Genomic DNA, 16,675 nt, shown 5'->3' on the forward strand with positions numbered 1-16,675 from the left:
TGACCTCTTGATCTTAGTAGTGTTCACTACATGTGGGAGTCCTTTTTTCCCCAATCGATAAAGAGGATAAGGATGGGCAGTGCTGTGAATTTAACTATTCCCTATTATTGATGAGGTAAATCCCCTGACCTCTAGTCAGATTATTTGCCTTTTGATCAGGTTACTCAACTTCAAAGCTTCCTAGTCTTCCAGACAAAGCCTAAGATGCAATCATACCCTGGGACATTGAGTAGCTGTGCATCCATCAGCTTAATGTCAAGGGGTATCTCATAGTTCCTCAACCTACCTTCATAGTGTGAATAACAATAATGGTAACCTTTTCACAGCAATTACCACAGCTGTATGTGTGTCATCAGCATCGCAAGGTGCACCCAGCTTTTGAGTTACTATTTTTAGTCATTTGTTCCTCTTCGCTTTTCCTCCTTTGATTAACAAACAACACTTCTGAGATTCATCCAAGCCAAAGTGTACAAAGTCAGCTCATTTACAATGCAGCTGTTCTCGATGTATTTGGCCCTCATTAGCATGCCCATTTTCTCACAATGCTCAGCATCCCCCAGATAATGGCAATACCCCCCCCCTCCATCCTCACTTGAGAAATCTCTCTCAGTACTTGCTCTGTTTAATATGTTAACATGGCTCCTCTGCATTCTGCTCTCTCTCTGATCTGCTGCGCTGATTGATATCACTAGCGATTGTTACACAGTGTCAACCAGATGCATCATCAGCAGAGGCTGACACATTGGGGTCAAGTTCCCTCCTTTATATCAGTACCCATACTTTAGACTGACAGGGTTCACCATGCAATCTGAGAACTTGTTACTCGTAGGCAGCTGATTGTTTCAAAACGTGTAGTAACTGGGAAGTACAGCTGCTCTCATCAGCTGCTGAGTAAAAGGAATATTATAACTGTTGTAACTGATTTGAATTTAGGCTGACTAGAGCTGCTGTGAGCGCTTTTAAGTAGAATTACTTAATACTGTGCGGACCACACACTGATTTATATTCACCTCCATTCTATTGGAGAAGAGGCACAAATCTACTCCCAGACTATCTCATTTGATACAAAAAAGATACATTTTGGGTGGAGTATCACATTCGTTTTTTATTTTAATGCAGATTTTTCTTCAAAAAAAGAGCATTGTTCACAAACATTTGACATTTCACAACATCCCCCCCAATACCAGATTGAATGGTAAAATAAAATAAACACACACATAGACATATACATATATACACATAGAAAACTATATATATATATATATATATATATATACACACACACATACATATTTATAAATAGAAATACATAAAATATGTGGATGTTCCGATTTCCACCCCAACAAAATCCATCTCAGAGCAAGAAGGGTCGCAAAGGCTAACACATCTTTTATTTCATTTGTCAGTAATATACCCTCCCTTGGAATTCCAAAAATTGCCAATTTACCCTATCCAATGCACTATCCCATATTTTATCAGATATATCCATTCCGAGCTCAAAGTATCACATTAATGGGTGGAGCCAAGAAACAAATGCAAATTAGTCAAAACCTGAAATATAAAGTCAAAATAACAAAATATGTTTTTGTCTTTTTTTCGTTCATGGCGATAACATTTATGATTTGAAAAAGACCACCAGGATCACTGGCTGGATTAGCTCTTCAGAGCCGTGGTATAATTTGATCAACTACAATCAGGCTAACTCACACAGTTAGCAAGAGTGCTTGTGCTGGATCCAAAACGTAGCCCGCATAAAAATGTTCTTTTTTATTTCCTAATTATTTTTCTTTAACCTTGAAGAAAAATGCCATGAGAGGAAGACAACATAAGGAGAATCAACAAACACAATCTTACCACTAAGTGAATGCTACTGAATCGTGCAGCATCTTTTCTAATATTGCTTCAACTGGGATTATTTGAGGGCAAAAGCACTGAATCACCTTTAGAGAGTTCAACCTTGGCAGCCAGTTTGATACTTCTACCTCAATTAATTCTTTCTAATTAATTTTTTCCCAGACAGTACCCTAGCGAGATAATTACTGCCCTTAAGAGCAACTCTGCTTAAAAAAGGTTTTGTGCTACCATAACACCAATCTCCATAGAGATATTGCATAATTAATATTGCTGCAGGATAGCAAGATAGTGAGCCATGACTGCAATCATATAGAACCTGTATAGCAAAATACTGTTCTGTCAACCTCGTCACCCATCAGCAGTGGTTGTTTTGTTGTGTAATATAGGTGAATCTACCGGCAGTGGAGTAAACAATGGTAATACGAAAAAGCAGAACTACAAGTACACAAGTATCTGCAGCACAATAACTAAGACAGTTACACCGGTGTTTCACGTTAACTAGAATGCAAACAATCAGTGTGCCCAGACAGTGGAGTGGTTTAGGCCAAAAGTCACTCAATCTTATTGATTTAGAATAAAATCCAACCCACATGTTCTGTTATTTATTTCCTATTGTGCTTTACAACTCCCCACTGTACTTAAAGGAACGATAATTGTCAGATCTCTGACAATTATCACCTTTATATGGGCAGGGAAATAAAGGCAATTCATGATAACATACACCAGATAAACTGCATCAGCAAAGAGGATCAGAGACTATACTCAAAGCTCACAGACCGGGATATACAGATTACAACTCAAGGTTTATTGGCACACCTGCGGGGATACAAAGAGGCTGTGGTTAGCAGGGCTTCTAAATTAGCACTTAGAAAAGGTAATCCCCATACTGAGAGGTCATGTTTGAGTAATAAAAAATGCCATCAAGTCTCCTTGATATTAATAGTGCCACTGTTTACCTTTTAAAGGCCATGCACACCCACACAGGTGTTTCCAATTCTGGCTGATTAACCCTCTGCTCAGGTTCAAAGTAGGAGGAGCTATGCTGGGAATTACATGAGGTCACTGGACTGCAGAATAGGCCTTTTTCACAACAGACATTTGATTTGTCATAGTAGGTCCCAGTAAGCCATGACAGTGTGACAGTGAGCCAGCATGCGCAGTACCAGGACCCTGAAACCAAATGGAATTCAGCCATCATTCATTTTATCATTTACACCTGTGCTTTTCCTATTGTGACATATCTTCTGTGGAAAAGGCCTATGATAAAGGTGTACTTTGTCCCACCCTAACATGTGCAACAAAGCTAACAAGAGAGTCTGTGAGCTGTCAGTCAAGCATAGTCTGCACATGCTCACACAGTCATGAGAAGAGGTGTAATCAGTCAGAATAATATAAATTCACCTGTGTGGGTTTAATATGGGTGTTTCTGGGCCTGAAAGGTAAAATGTGATTATCAAACATCAGACAAATGAGGAAAGATTTGAGGCTGTAGCCCAGAGTTATCAGTCATCTGCATGCAGGATGATAGCTCCTTACTGATATCCATTATATTATTATTTATCTATTTATTTTAAATCACACAGGACAGAAGACTACTTCTGTCTTTCCCTCAAGTTTTAAGCATGTTGCACCTCTAGTCACACCCAATTAGATGTCTCAGTAGCTGTTTTCTATTTGCTTTCAAAAGCAAATTCTACTTACCTTCTCTAACATCAGTAATGTAATGTAAAGCAAACCTGTGGGCTATATGTCTGGACCACTTCATCAGTAACAAATGGCACATTTTCATGATAGAGAACATCCAAATCCCAAATGGCCACCATGTTCCCCTACTCCTCCTCTATACCACTTCATTCCATCATCTCCAAGTTATTTCCTGGTAAGAGAGGAGTGGCACTGAGGGATGGGATGAAGGAAGTAGGAGTGAAAAAGTTTTGTTATCCTCCCACAGATGTCATCCTTGTGTGCCGTTAGCATCAATGAAAAGCTGTAGGATGCAGGCTGGCATCGCCTTTCAAGCTACTTCAGTTAAAGTTCAACTCAGGCAGTAGCATTATTTCCAAGCCTGGGTGAGACTTGCAGCAACTTTATAGTTCCTAAAGACCAAAACTACTGCCTCACAAATTTCCAGCGAACTGAAATCATACCTCTAGGCACAGTCTCAAAGAAAAAAAACATTGAGAGCTTCTCAAAGTTTGCAGAGATGACACAGTTTCCATTCAATGCCGAATGGAGTGCTGTTGCACTGATTAAAGTAAAAGAAAATCCAAATTCACAGCCTTCTCTTTACTCAGGGAACATAAACCCTGTAGAGACTGAACATAAACAACCAACAGAGTGTGAGTATTTCACGACCCTATAGAAGACCTACTGTAATGTGAGATATATGCAGAGAAGATGCAAGAGCAGCATTCTCTGAGGTCCTATCTAGAAACACTGAGGTACTGTTCAGTGTAATCAGCTCTGCAATCTACCCTTCCTCCCATGAGAAACATGCTGATTCTTTTATCCTTCACAAAAAGTTTGTGAGCAATGGATTCCAAATCTGCTGCTGTTTTGCTAGTCATATGAAGTGCATCACCTGTAACCAAAAGATTGTCCCAGCTAAGCTCTTCCAGGAGGTCTTTGATAAAGTTAATCCCAGCATCTTATCAGTCATAAACAGCTCTCTGGCCACTAGTATTTATCAGTTTCAAGCAAACTGTAGTTTAGCTCCTATTTAAGAATCCAGCCTTGATCCCTTAATCCCTCAGTAACTACAGACCTAACTTTAAACTGCTGTTTTTGTCAAGTTTGAGCCAACTGATATTGATATTGAGAAATTATATGTTTTAGTGACTTATTAAACCAAGACAACCCTCCACAAAATAAGTCTTAAGTTTAACTGCAGATGAAGATCCCTCCACAACTTTGTTTTTGTCAAAAATGTATTTGTAATTGAAGGGTTCAAAGCTGCTATATGTTTCATAATAACATTGAATCAAATGTGCAATGTTGAAAAGATTGCTCATAGTAACAAACTCACAGACAATTATCAGTAACTCTGCAAACAAGCTCTGATAAAGTCACTGCATGCTACCTGTCCAGCACTAAATCACAGACAGACAAAGTTAAAAATCAAGAGCTGAATATTTTTCTCAAGAACAAGTGGATATCAAAACACCCTTTTAAAAATTCCCAGTGGTAAAATACCATACAGTATGTTCTGTGGTACTGGTACCTCAGGTTTTTGAGGTAACTTCATCTGATACATTTTGTGTTACTGTGACATTTTCCTCTGGCACTTCTGTGGTACTCAGAGACTTGTGTGGAATTCTCCACAGGTTCTGCGGTAATTTACCCCATGTGGTACAATCCTGTGGTAAATGTCCCAAATTACCCTACAACTGTCTGAGTAGTAGAATAGTACCCCTGGAAAATATCACATAAATACAGAAAGTACTATAGTAATTGTGGCACATGCGGTACCAGCGTAGAGTATTTCATCATTAGGAATTTTTGTAAGGGTAAGACGATTGCAATGGGATAATGCCCATTACATCTTTATATGGTGATGTCAAGGCTGTGTGTCTGTCCGCTTGTCTTGGTATTCTTCTGTCGTTTAGTGGCCAAATTTGATTAATGCAGCTTTAAGGTACTTCTCACTTGAGAAGTATGAAAAAGTCAATATGTTTTTTTTATCTTCAGCTAACCCAGAAAGTCATTCGTTGTTTCATATAATCTTGTTAGGACTGTTGTAACTCACATTACACACTGTCAAAAATGTATGCCTTGCATTTAGATGTTGATTTCTGTTGTTGTTGAGGATTTATTCTTCCCATTATATGTCTGTTTTGTAAACTGTTAGATAAGCAGTACATATTACGTTTCACCTCATCATCCCTCAAATAATCCTTCTTGAAGAGCAGTCCAATATCCAACCACACACAGGTCCAGACTTTGACGCATTCCAGGAAGGATTGAAGCCGTTTGACTACAACATTATTAGGTAACTGATAATCACATTGTTAGGTCTTTTTTCCACTTCCTGTATTTCTGATATGTGCTGTAAAGCTCTCTGAAACTGCTGTAGAAGCTCTAACCCCCTAACATCCAGGATGGTGATGTCATCCTATTTGTTGGTTCATGATAAATCTGACAGGTTTCTCTCTGTATTAGTAAACTGTAATTGTTGTCTCTAAAGAAAAAGGAGAAAAGACAGCCTGATCCATCTGCAAAGCCTGTGAAGGATAAACAGATAAACAGCACTGAAGACAATGAACTGAAAAAGAGGGACAAGGTGACAGTAGCCAAGATAATTATCAGGGGATCAACATATGCTCTCAGGTTAAGAACGGTAATAAAACCTCTGTTATATGATGCTCAAATGGACCTTAAAGTTTAGATAAACTTTGGATCGTAACACAAAGTGACTTTCACCATCCACAAATCAGCTTCACTGACATGACACAATATATTACAGTTCTGTTTCTTTGAGGTCCATCTTTAATAGCCTGATAATCAGACTGAATTGCCATTTTGTTTCAGTTCATTTATTCATTCTGTTTGAATCGCTGAACAATCTTAATGTGGTTTGGAATCAGGCTACATATTTAATGTTTCTTGGCATAACTCAGAACACAAATCCTTGCTCTTCATAATTTTATGTTTTCATGGTCTAATTTCTCACAGGGCATAAATGAGATATTGTAACAGTATATTGCAACAATGTCTCATAGACCTACATATTATTTTTTATATTTAACTACCAAGTATTAGCCTATATCTTTCTCTGGTTTTTACTGGGTATCTGATGGATTTAAGTATTCACCTTCTCAGGCAGTAGACTTCCAGCCACCCCCCTTGAAGGACCATTTGATGGCTTTTAATATAATGTAAGTTTCTCTTAGAAATTAGATCCTCAAAACATCAAGATTTTTTATTTTAGAAAAGATGTATTTCACTGTTAACCTCAAGCATAAAAATTTAAATGAAGCTTAAAGAATATAGATTTTATGACATGGCCAACTTTCTGTGAAAACATTTTGTCATCACAGAAAGTAATTTGAGTCGGGTGTCTCCTTTTTTTTTGGCCCTTGACCCTGTTCTTTGGTCCCAAACATCTCATGGTCCCAGGAGTCTGAGAGTTATCAAGCTGCCATGTGAATAAGGCACACTTTAGTAGTCTCTTTCAAGAACATGAATGAAGTCCTGAATGTGATGGTATCTTTAAAACTGGTTTAATTCAAACCAATATATGTCTAATAAGTCTTAGATAAACTCAAATGACCAGGTCTGTTTATCAAGCTGACCTCAGAACTGAGAAACCTCTGCACTAGAGGCTCTTAATGTCATTCAGTTTGAATTTTTATTGCCACACTGCTGCTTCATGTCAGTCGTCTGTCATGTTTGAAGCAGCACAAATGAGAAGAGAAGTGTCACAGCATCTGATTGATACCATATGATGTGATTCTGCATTTAAATGCTCTCTCAACACCACAAACACCTACAGCAATGTCCGTTCATCTCACTCCTATCACCTCATAAATGATATATTTTCACATTTGTGGTAAAAAGCTGAAGAGCTCATTGTTGTCTTAAGGAATAGTTCACCCAAACTTTATGAAAATACAGTCATCATCCATTTGTCCGTAGCAGCTCAACTGAGGTTTGTCCATCACATTTCCCCAAACAGCTTGTGCAGCATAATCCACAAACTGTTGCCCAATGTCCAATATTTACCTCATTATTGCCTTTATTTTTCTTCTGTGGAAGACTATTTGCTGATAGGTGCAACCAGAGCACTGCCAGAGAGCAAAAAGCAGGAGGTAATGAGGCAAATATTAGACATTTGGACCCACTATGCAATCGTTATGGCTATGAAGCACTTGGTTTATGCTGCACAAGATGTTAGGGGGATTCTGTCGAACATTAAAGGACCATCAACCATCATTTCAAATTTCAGCTCCTTAATTACAAAACACATACACTTTACATTTGTGCTGACCATTTACAAATGCATGCTATACATTTTTTGGATGCACTTTTCCAGCTGTTCCAGTCAGCCAGTGGCCTCCATTCATTACTTTGTGATATGAAAATATATTAGCAGACTCATTAAAGTTGCTTAAATTGTGTAATCCATCGCAGTGAATGTCATGTCTGCATTGACCGGTTTTAAGCATTCATTAATTTATTCATTGAATCTAAATAAAGTAAATTAACTGGATTGAGAATTTCTCCACCAGAATTATATTTATTTATTTACAGATTGCTTTTGGTGCCTGAGAAAAACTTTCTCTGGAGGGGAATAAGGACTCATGACCTCAGTATTTTTGTCTTGGCTACAGCTCTGCATTCACACATTGTCATTTCTAAGACAGCAGTATGGTTTGCAAAATGTTGAGCTGTGAAGTAAAGTACACTTAGTTTGTAGTAAACTGCCTTATACAATCGAATATAACAGTTTTCTTTCGTTACGATTCTCTTCCTCACTTAAATTACATAATGATGGAAGTGGTAGATTCTTGTGTCAGACTAGGGATGAGTTAATTGTAACTACTCCATGGAGAGATTATATTCTGTTACTCCATCAATTTCACTTGTGACAGAATATGAAGATGTTTTTGCCAACAAGGTACACTTTAGCATTAAGTCTATCTTCAATCTGCACCGTTTAAAGTTGTTCAAAACTACGATCGCCCGAACAGGGACTTGAACCCTGGACCCTCAGATTAAAAGTCTGATGCTCTACCGACTGAGCTATCCGGGCTCTTGGTTTGAGATCACGTGGGTTCTCGAAAAAACTAACAGGGCATCTTTAAATCCACAATTGATTTTTATTTTCCCCTCTGGGTCACTGTCAATTTCTCTGGCAGTGGATTAGGTCAAGAGGCCCTGAGGCAGGGAAGGGAACCCGTACTGCTCTGTCCAAACTCTTAATTTTATGATCATAATTGAATCTATTTAACAGGTTAGTCGAACAGGAAAGACAAACATGGCACACAAAAACAAAATCAACAACATTATGAACAGAGCCTACATTGTAGACATAATAAAATTACGCATGTGAAAAACACATGCACAGTTATGCTGCACAGGATGTTAGGGGGATTCTGCCGAAAATTAAAGGACCATACCAGTGTACTTTCAAATTTCAGCTCCTTAATTAAAAAACACATACACTTTACATTTGTGCTGACCGTTTACAAATGCATGCTATACATATTTTGGATTTATTTTTCCAGCTGTTCCAGTGGTCTCCAATTTATTTATTTTTTTTGTTGTTTTTTTTTGTTTTTTGTCAGTGTTACATTATCGTTGCACTGCGATGCAACTTTCGTGCACATTGGTTTTACAAGTATGCACAGCATCTCCTAATGTGATTTTCATGTTATGGAAATGAATGAATACCAATGGATGCATGGAAAAGATCACATTCAAACAGAGTTACTAGTGTCTACAATTACACATTTTACACAAGGTGGGCTTTGGAGGCTGATTCTAATGCTTTTTAAGCTCAACTTTGACTGATTTTAAGAATGTATCAATTCATTCATTAAATGTAAATAAAGTAAATTAACTGGATTGAGAATTTCTCCGCCAGAATTATATTATGAATAAATGAATTCATGTGAACAAAATAAAATAAAATTGTACAGATTGTTTTTGGTGCCTGAGACAAACTTCCTCTGGGGGGGAACAAGGACTCATGACCTCAGTCTTGGCTACAGCTCTGCATTCACACATGGTTTGCAAAATGTTGAGCTGTGAAGTAAAGTACACTCAGTTTGTAGTAAACTGGCTAAAACATTCAATATAACTGTTTACTTTCATTACAATTCTCTTACTTTAATTACATAATGATGGAAGTGGTAGATTCTTGTGTCAGACTAGGGATGAGTTAATTGTAACTACTCCACACAGAGATTCTGTTACTCCATCAATTTCACTTGTGACAGAATATGAAGATGTTTTATTTTTAACATGGTTCACAGTTTGCACGGTTTAAAGTTGTTCAAAACTACAAACGCCCGAACAGGGACTTGAACCCTGGACCCTCAGATTAAAAGTCTGATGCTCTACCGACTGAGCTATCCGGGCTCTTGGTGAAACGACCACGTGGGTTCGCTAAAACACTAAGTAAACATTTCCTCTCCAGATTTTTGCCACGCTGCTCCATTATTTTTCATTAATGGCCAACATTATACCTCTGCCACCATGCCCTGACCCGGCAGACGGACACATTCCCCCACACTCTGGTTCGCGTGATCAGTAGTTTGGTCAGAAAAAGCTTCTGGTAGCTCACGTCGAGGTCAACACTGACCCGGACTACGCTGGGTCCCTTTTTTTAATTTCTCTGGCAGTAGATTAGGTCAGGAGATAACGACGGGAGCCCGTACTGCTCTGTCCAAACTATTACTTTTATAATTATAATTAAATATTTTGAACAGGTTAGTCAAACAGGAAAGACAAATATGACAGAAAAAAGCAGCAACATTGTGAACAGAGCCTACGGTGTAGAGATAATAACATTACATAATGGATTGAAAAACACATGCATAAAATGTGTAACAAAAGTGTATTATATAAGCACATGAAAAAACACAATACTCCAATATGAAAACATTAGACTACTTCATTAATTATTAACTTAATTATGGTCGTTATGGAAACTTCTATGAGTCTCGATCTGGGATTTAGATGTTATGATCTACCGCCATCTAGCGGTAAGGCCGCGCAGTACCGGTGTGCCTCGCCCTACGTCACACAATAATAAGGAAGAAGCGGCCAAACAAACAACACGAGTCCAGGTGCATTAGTCTTTTATTACAAGTTGTAAATGTCTCAATGTGAGCACTGGAGACTAAAACAAGAACTGTAACGTGCCGCTTTCACCGGCTCAGACCGCTGTGGTTAGATTAACGTTAGTTGTTTTTATCCTCTGTGGTCTCTCTTTGTGGTTATAAAGGAGCTCTATGGAGAGATATTCACTCCAGAAAGTCGTCGGTGAAGGGTCTTTCGGTCGGGCTTTGTTAGTCCGGTGTAAAAACAGTCAGGAGAAGTATGTGGTCAAGGAAATTCAGCTGCCAAAGGTATGTGCAAACTAAGATAGTGATGTACTGTGCATACTAGTCTGTAGCTCTATCCTCACTTCAGTGGTGGAACAGGTAATTGGATTTGAACTGGATCTCCCCAGTGCAGCGAGGCTTGCTGGTAAAAAAAAATCATATTAGTAAAAAAAATAGTGAATTAAACATAAAGAGATGCTGGATTTGCACCACCCTGTAAACTACACTGCTATACCTACACACTATATTTGAATGCAGACTGTTATGTTAAAGCCTGAGGTCGCAAATGAAAATGTTATTTGCACTGTGCTGATAACCCACCAGATTGTTGCCTACTCAGAGACGTGGATGCTGTTTGTTTTGCATAATAGAGAACGCATACTGCATTTTTATAGAATCAGTCCAAACTGGAGAATTCGAGGAGAGAAGCCGTCCTGCTGTCCAGAATGAAACATCCTAATATTGTGGCCTTCAGGGAGGCATTCGAAGGTATGTACACACGTAAAGCTCCTTTTAAAACTTATTACAAGACATTTTGGACTCTTGTGACATACAGTTATTATTATTTGGACTGCAGAATAGGCAATGTGATTGTGTTTGTTCAGCTGATGACCTCCTGTGTATCATTATGGAGTACTGCAGTGGAGGAGACCTGCTCCAGAGGATCCGGCAACAGAAAACCAAGCAGTTCTGTGTTGATGATGTAGGCCTCGACTACCTGCAACTATTCTAACAATTTTATGTGACTGTTTCGTTCCCCTTTTTAAATTTTGTTTCGCTGAAATCTTTTTTTCCCCCAGATCTTGAGGTGGTTTGCTCAAATGTGTGCTGCTGCAGAATATATCCATGACAAACGGGTTTTGCACAGAGATCTGAAGTCCAAGGTACATAAACATTATAGTTTATAATTACTATACATGTTAAAAGATTTTATGTTATGTCTAAAAACAGATTTTCTATATTCTCTGAATCAGAACAAGAAGTCGATAATTTAGTTTATTGGTTGGATGCATGTTGATAGAATCTCATCAGTGTGAGCGCTGTGGAGTGAAATGAACAATGATTAAATTGCTGATCACGATACGATCACAACATTATTTCCAGCAAATGCATAATATCATCATTTTGCCATGGTTGGCTGCTCTTATTTTTGCTTCATGTTAAGTCATCACTTCTCTTTCATTTCTTTACCCAGAACATTTTCCTGACAGATAAGGGGACAATCAAGCTTGGGGACTTTGGCTCAGCGTGTATTCTGAACAGGTACAGGAAGAGAAAGGCAACAATTATAGTTTTACTATTTTTAAGTTAATGCTTAGCACTTGATTTGCTGCTCTTACATTTTAACTTTGGCTCATTTTTGTAATTGTTTTGCAGCTCAAAGGCCTACGCTCATACATATGTTGGGACACCATATTATGTGGCTCCAGAAATCTGGGACAACAAGCCATACAACAATAAGAGGTATGTTACCATGTGCGATTGGCTGGTTAGTCCATTTTATATGGCACAAGATCAAATGATGATAAAATGAAACCTTAATGACTTTGGATCAATGTCCATGTGGGGAAATTGAATAATTGCAACAGGAAGTATTAATTCGGTAAAGCAAAGAATGTATACCCCAAAATATAGAAGAACAACATAGGAGAACATAAAAAAAGCTGATGTATGAATACATGTAAATCGTAAAATGTGCAACAGAGGGCCATGGACATATACAGACAGTGTCCAGGAATATGTTGGTGCATTGAGGAAGACTATATCACTATGTTTTATATGTTTATAAGATATCTACAGAATGTGCACATAATGTTATGTATATAAATTCTTGGATGGATTGAGTGACCATATATACAGAAATTACAATATTTATACCCACGAGGGAAATTTAGCATCACAGCAGGACAAGAAAGAGACCAGAGGTACACAGGAGCAGGATACAAAAAATTAGAAAAAATCTATACAAATAACACATGGATCAGTTAAGAGCACAAACAGTTTTCAAAACTCCCCTCATTAGTACTTTAAAGGGAAACTCTAATATCTGAGACGTGACTGTCATTGGCCAAACAAACAACAGACAGACTTTTTAATTCAATAAACTACAGAACAATCCCATGATCTTTCCTAAATTTCCATATTTGCTTAGAGTTTCAATTCCAGGCTTGATTTTCCATCAACATACCTTGTGAACACACAATGCTTTTCATTAGACAGTCTTGGATGTGTCAGTAAATGCACCAACAATGAGGAGTTTTCAAAACAGTCTGTGGTCTCTGCTGAATTCTCGGCTCAGCAGTGATTATGTAACTCCTGCGTGGGTTTACCAGTCTTGTATCTTTTTGACTGTGCCAGTACATGACGAATGTCTGGTGTGAATGAATAACCATCTCTATGTTCATGTGTTCTGCAGTGATGTGTGGTCTCTGGGCTGCGTTCTCTACGAGCTCTGCACCCTGCGACACCCGGTATTTCCCCTCCCTCCTCTCTCCATGTACCACGGGTTTGACTGTGGGCCTCTCCAAATATTGTCAATGAATCATTGTATAAAATAGTTCTGCTGTCATTTTACTGCACAGTGAGATACTGCAAAGCATTGTTGTGGAATGATGGAGGCCCGGTGTCTTCAGCTGAGTTAGATTATCTGCTGTGTACTTTCTGTGGCTCAGATGTTGCGGCGTGGTTTGTTGTCCCGGAGATCCTCACACCTCATTCTTGTGTCCAGTTCCAGGCATCCAGCTGGAAAAGCCTGATTCTTAAGGTGTGTCGGGGCGCGTACCCTCCCCTCCCCAATCACCTGCCCTACGAGCTGCAGTATTTGGTCAAGCAGATGTTTAAGACAAACCCAAATGACAGGCCGTCCCTGCACACCATCCTGACCTCTCATCGGGTTTCCAGACTGCTGCGCGCACATCTGCCCTCCCAGGTAAAAACACAGTTGCAACCTGTGCACTTGAAGTGCAGTTTACTGTGGTTGAGCTTCCTGCATGGTGACGGTCACTCAGTTGAACCTGATGAGATTTTATGGCTGCCCATCCATCATAACGACATACTGTCACAACGTGGTGTCGAGGTGAGAATTTAAACTCTTACACAACTAGCTGTGGTGAAGCTATGTGGAATCTGACCTTTGACAAGCTGCTGTTAGTTCAGATGGCTGCGGAGCTTGTGTTATGTGTTTGATTTACTGCACTGCCTTGAATCTTTTACAGGCGATAGAGACGGAGGAACAGGGGAGGCGTACGGGTCAATGGAACAGAGAAGAGGGAAAGAAGGTGGCTAATCTTCTGGGAGAGAAGAGTTTAATAAAAACATCAACATTTGAAGGTAGAGTCCAAGTCAAAGTTAACATTGTTGTCACACAAAAAAAAAGATATAGTGCTGCGATTCTGGGAGAACCACGTCACTGTGTTAAATTTTTTATTCCATTCCTTTCAACTATATAAAACACAATGAAAGTTTGACAGTTTGAAAGTTTGGACTTACTCAACACAGCAATACACAGGAAAAGTATCATCTAAGTTATTTCTATAATACTTTCAGATATTTTTTTTAAGAAAACCTTAGAAAGGTAAAGGAAGGAGGAACTAGCCCGAAAAGAAAAAGTAAAAATGAATAATCCATTCTTGTTCAAACTGAAACAAATCTTTGCGATCATAGAACATCACTTGTAGCAAAAGAGGTTCCCAAATCTTTTACATTTCCTTTGTTTTTGATTAGTACTGTTTGATGTTTTTTCTCTCCTTGCTCTTTGGGTTTTTGTGCATGCACCATCTACAGAATAGAAATGTAATTTCTTGTCAGGACCCTCTTGAAAACAAGAAATAATGAAAAAAACAAATAATGAATCCTATGTAACTACCTCAGGCGTGGAGTTACGTGAAGCCCACTGTGAAAGCAGAGAGCCGGGTCCTCGAAAGCAGTGGGCCGCTGAGCCAACAGACACTGTGCTGCAGATGTTGGCCAATGCCAGCCTCGTCTCGTCTGACAGCATGGCATCAACCAGCCAGACTCTCATAGGTTCTACTCATGGAAGTATGATAACAGTAGCAGCGTTTTCATTTCCTCATTTGTACAAAATCCAAGTTTGGAGAATGAAATACAGTATCATAGTGTATCGGTTGTATCCTTCTTTTTCCAGGTGTGTCAGAGGAGCCAGAGGGCAGCAGGCAGAGGAGACGATGGGAGAGGGATCCTCCTGAGAGGCTTCTGAGTCTGTTGGAGAAGGCCCGGCTGAGCAGAGCCTTCAGCACCTTTTTAATAAACAGAGGAGGTCTGTTGATATCTGCATACATATTATTTTAATATAAGTAACTTTGCTGTAGCACATAATTAACCTAATGTGAATGTTTTTATTAAATTTTAAAACCATTTCACTCTGAAATTTGTCAGTGTAGTGGACAATATCAATGGTCCTCTGTGGTGTTGTGGTGTCCGTTTTCAGGGGACGACCCTCTGGTGGGTCCCCTCTCCCAGCCGCAGGGTGACGACACTGACGGTCCTGAGCTGGAAGTGGCCGTAGATGAGGACCGGCTGCAGCCTCGTTCTGATGACGAGGACACGTAAGTAACCCTGACTTAATGCTGCATTGAACATAATATTACCAACGAGGAGCATATTTTATCTAATCTGACAGGTCATACAGTATATCAGCAGGACAAAAAGGGAAATACCTGCAGGTTTTTGGTTTTATTTGGACGCCCTGATGATTGACGTCTCTAATAGAGTTTTAAAGGGCATTAGCACTGGTTTTGCATGGTGTAGACATTTATGTACAAATCTTGTAAAGATGCTAAGGGCTAATGTGTTGCTTTTCACAAAATGTATATGGTGCTGGACTGATATGATACTCATTGGTCAATTTTTCTTCTTTAAAAAAAAAAAGTTGCAAAGAAATAATAACGATGAAATAATACTGCTTTGTAACTCACTTTTTTGAGCTTCAAATACAGAGATGGGCTGCAAAGCAAATTATGAAACAACTGAAATTGTAGCACCTGGCAAAATAAACATTATTCACATTAAAATTCACATGAATTATTAATGTGTAAAGAGAGTGTTGTATGAATCTCTTTTGGATATCTGTTGAATGTATGGAATGTACTGTTTTTGCATAATTTGTGATGTGACTTCTAATATGAAAACAAAGTTAAAATGTACTGTTTGTCCTCTCTTCACAGAGACTTTGAGGAAGAGTCTCCATGCGACTGGATAGATGAAGCTGAGAAAATGTTTTCAGAACACTAAAGCTGCATTCCTTCTGAGCCTACACAATCACAAGGCTGTCATTAATGTTTACATTTGCCAAAAACACTACCTGTTTGCACATGCCAAAATCACTTGATGTATATGAGACCAGGTATTGCTCTTATAAACCAATTATTTGACCAATTTTTATAGCAGGTTATATCCAAGTTTAGAAAAAAAGTAAACAGTTTAAGCTCAGACAGTAACAGTGAGACAGTAAGTTGTTATATTGTATGTTTCAAGCACTACTCTGACTTTTGTGAACTTGATCTCACTGCTGCAGCAAAACACTAAAATTTGAATTGAATATTGTTCATTAAAACCTTTTTTACATAAAGATGTTTGAGATATGTGTGTGTGTGTGTGTGTGTGTGTGTGTGTGTGTGTGTGTGTGTGTGTGTGTGTGCATGTACTGTTCAGGTTACCAGTGATAACATTCCCAGTAGAGTGAGGCCGTTTGGAAGCTCCTGTTTGGCTTGTCGGGGAAGCAGGAAATATTAGACTCAGAGCAGCTGGGTCTC

At 38.8% G+C, this 16,675-nt stretch overlaps 1 protein-coding gene and 2 non-coding genes across 4 annotated transcripts; 1 reads left to right on the forward strand and 2 right to left on the reverse strand.

Moving 5' to 3' along the window:
• Positions 1-8,532: 8,532 nt before the first annotated feature.
• Positions 8,533-8,605, reverse strand: trnak-uuu. Its single transcript has one exon. It is a non-coding gene; the product is annotated as a tRNA-Lys (tRNA).
• A 1,258-nt stretch (positions 8,606-9,863) lies between these two features.
• trnak-uuu lies at positions 9,864-9,936 on the reverse strand. Its single transcript has one exon. It is a non-coding gene; the product is annotated as a tRNA-Lys (tRNA).
• Positions 9,937-10,545: 609 nt separating this feature from the next.
• nek3 (NIMA related kinase 3) lies at positions 10,546-16,491 on the forward strand. Of its 2 annotated transcripts, XM_044202632.1 has the most exons (14): positions 10,546-10,646; positions 10,805-10,928; positions 11,300-11,393; positions 11,510-11,607; positions 11,705-11,788; positions 12,100-12,167; positions 12,282-12,368; positions 13,321-13,375; positions 13,633-13,833; positions 14,120-14,234; positions 14,775-14,942; positions 15,049-15,180; positions 15,352-15,469; positions 16,088-16,491. In XM_044202632.1, exons 2-14 carry the CDS (start codon positions 10,812-10,814, stop codon positions 16,152-16,154), a joined length of 1,404 nt encoding a protein of 467 aa, XP_044058567.1. In that variant the 5' UTR covers positions 10,546-10,646; positions 10,805-10,811; the 3' UTR covers positions 16,155-16,491. The 2 variants fall into 2 exon arrangements, with proteins under 2 accessions (XP_044058567.1, XP_044058568.1); XM_044202633.1 differs by lacking the exon at positions 10,546-10,646 and having other exon boundaries at positions 10,808-10,928; positions 11,276-11,393.
• Positions 16,492-16,675: the final 184 nt, after the last annotated feature.

Source organism: Siniperca chuatsi, linkage group LG7 (assembly GCF_020085105.1).
Source record: "Siniperca chuatsi isolate FFG_IHB_CAS linkage group LG7, ASM2008510v1, whole genome shotgun sequence".
NCBI lineage: Eukaryota > Metazoa > Chordata > Actinopteri > Centrarchiformes > Sinipercidae > Siniperca > Siniperca chuatsi.

Coding starts and splice junctions, on each gene's coding strand:
- nek3 (XM_044202632.1), top strand. CDS start 10,812: ATGGAGAGATATTCACTCCAGAAAGTCGTCGGTGAAGGGTCTTTCGGT. Junction 12,168..12,281: donor TCAGCGTGTATTCTGAACAG/GTACAGGAAGAG, acceptor ATTGTTTTGCAG/CTCAAAGGCCTACGCTCATA. Junction 14,943..15,048: donor CATAGGTTCTACTCATGGAA/GTATGATAACAG, acceptor TTCTTTTTCCAG/GTGTGTCAGAGGAGCCAGAG.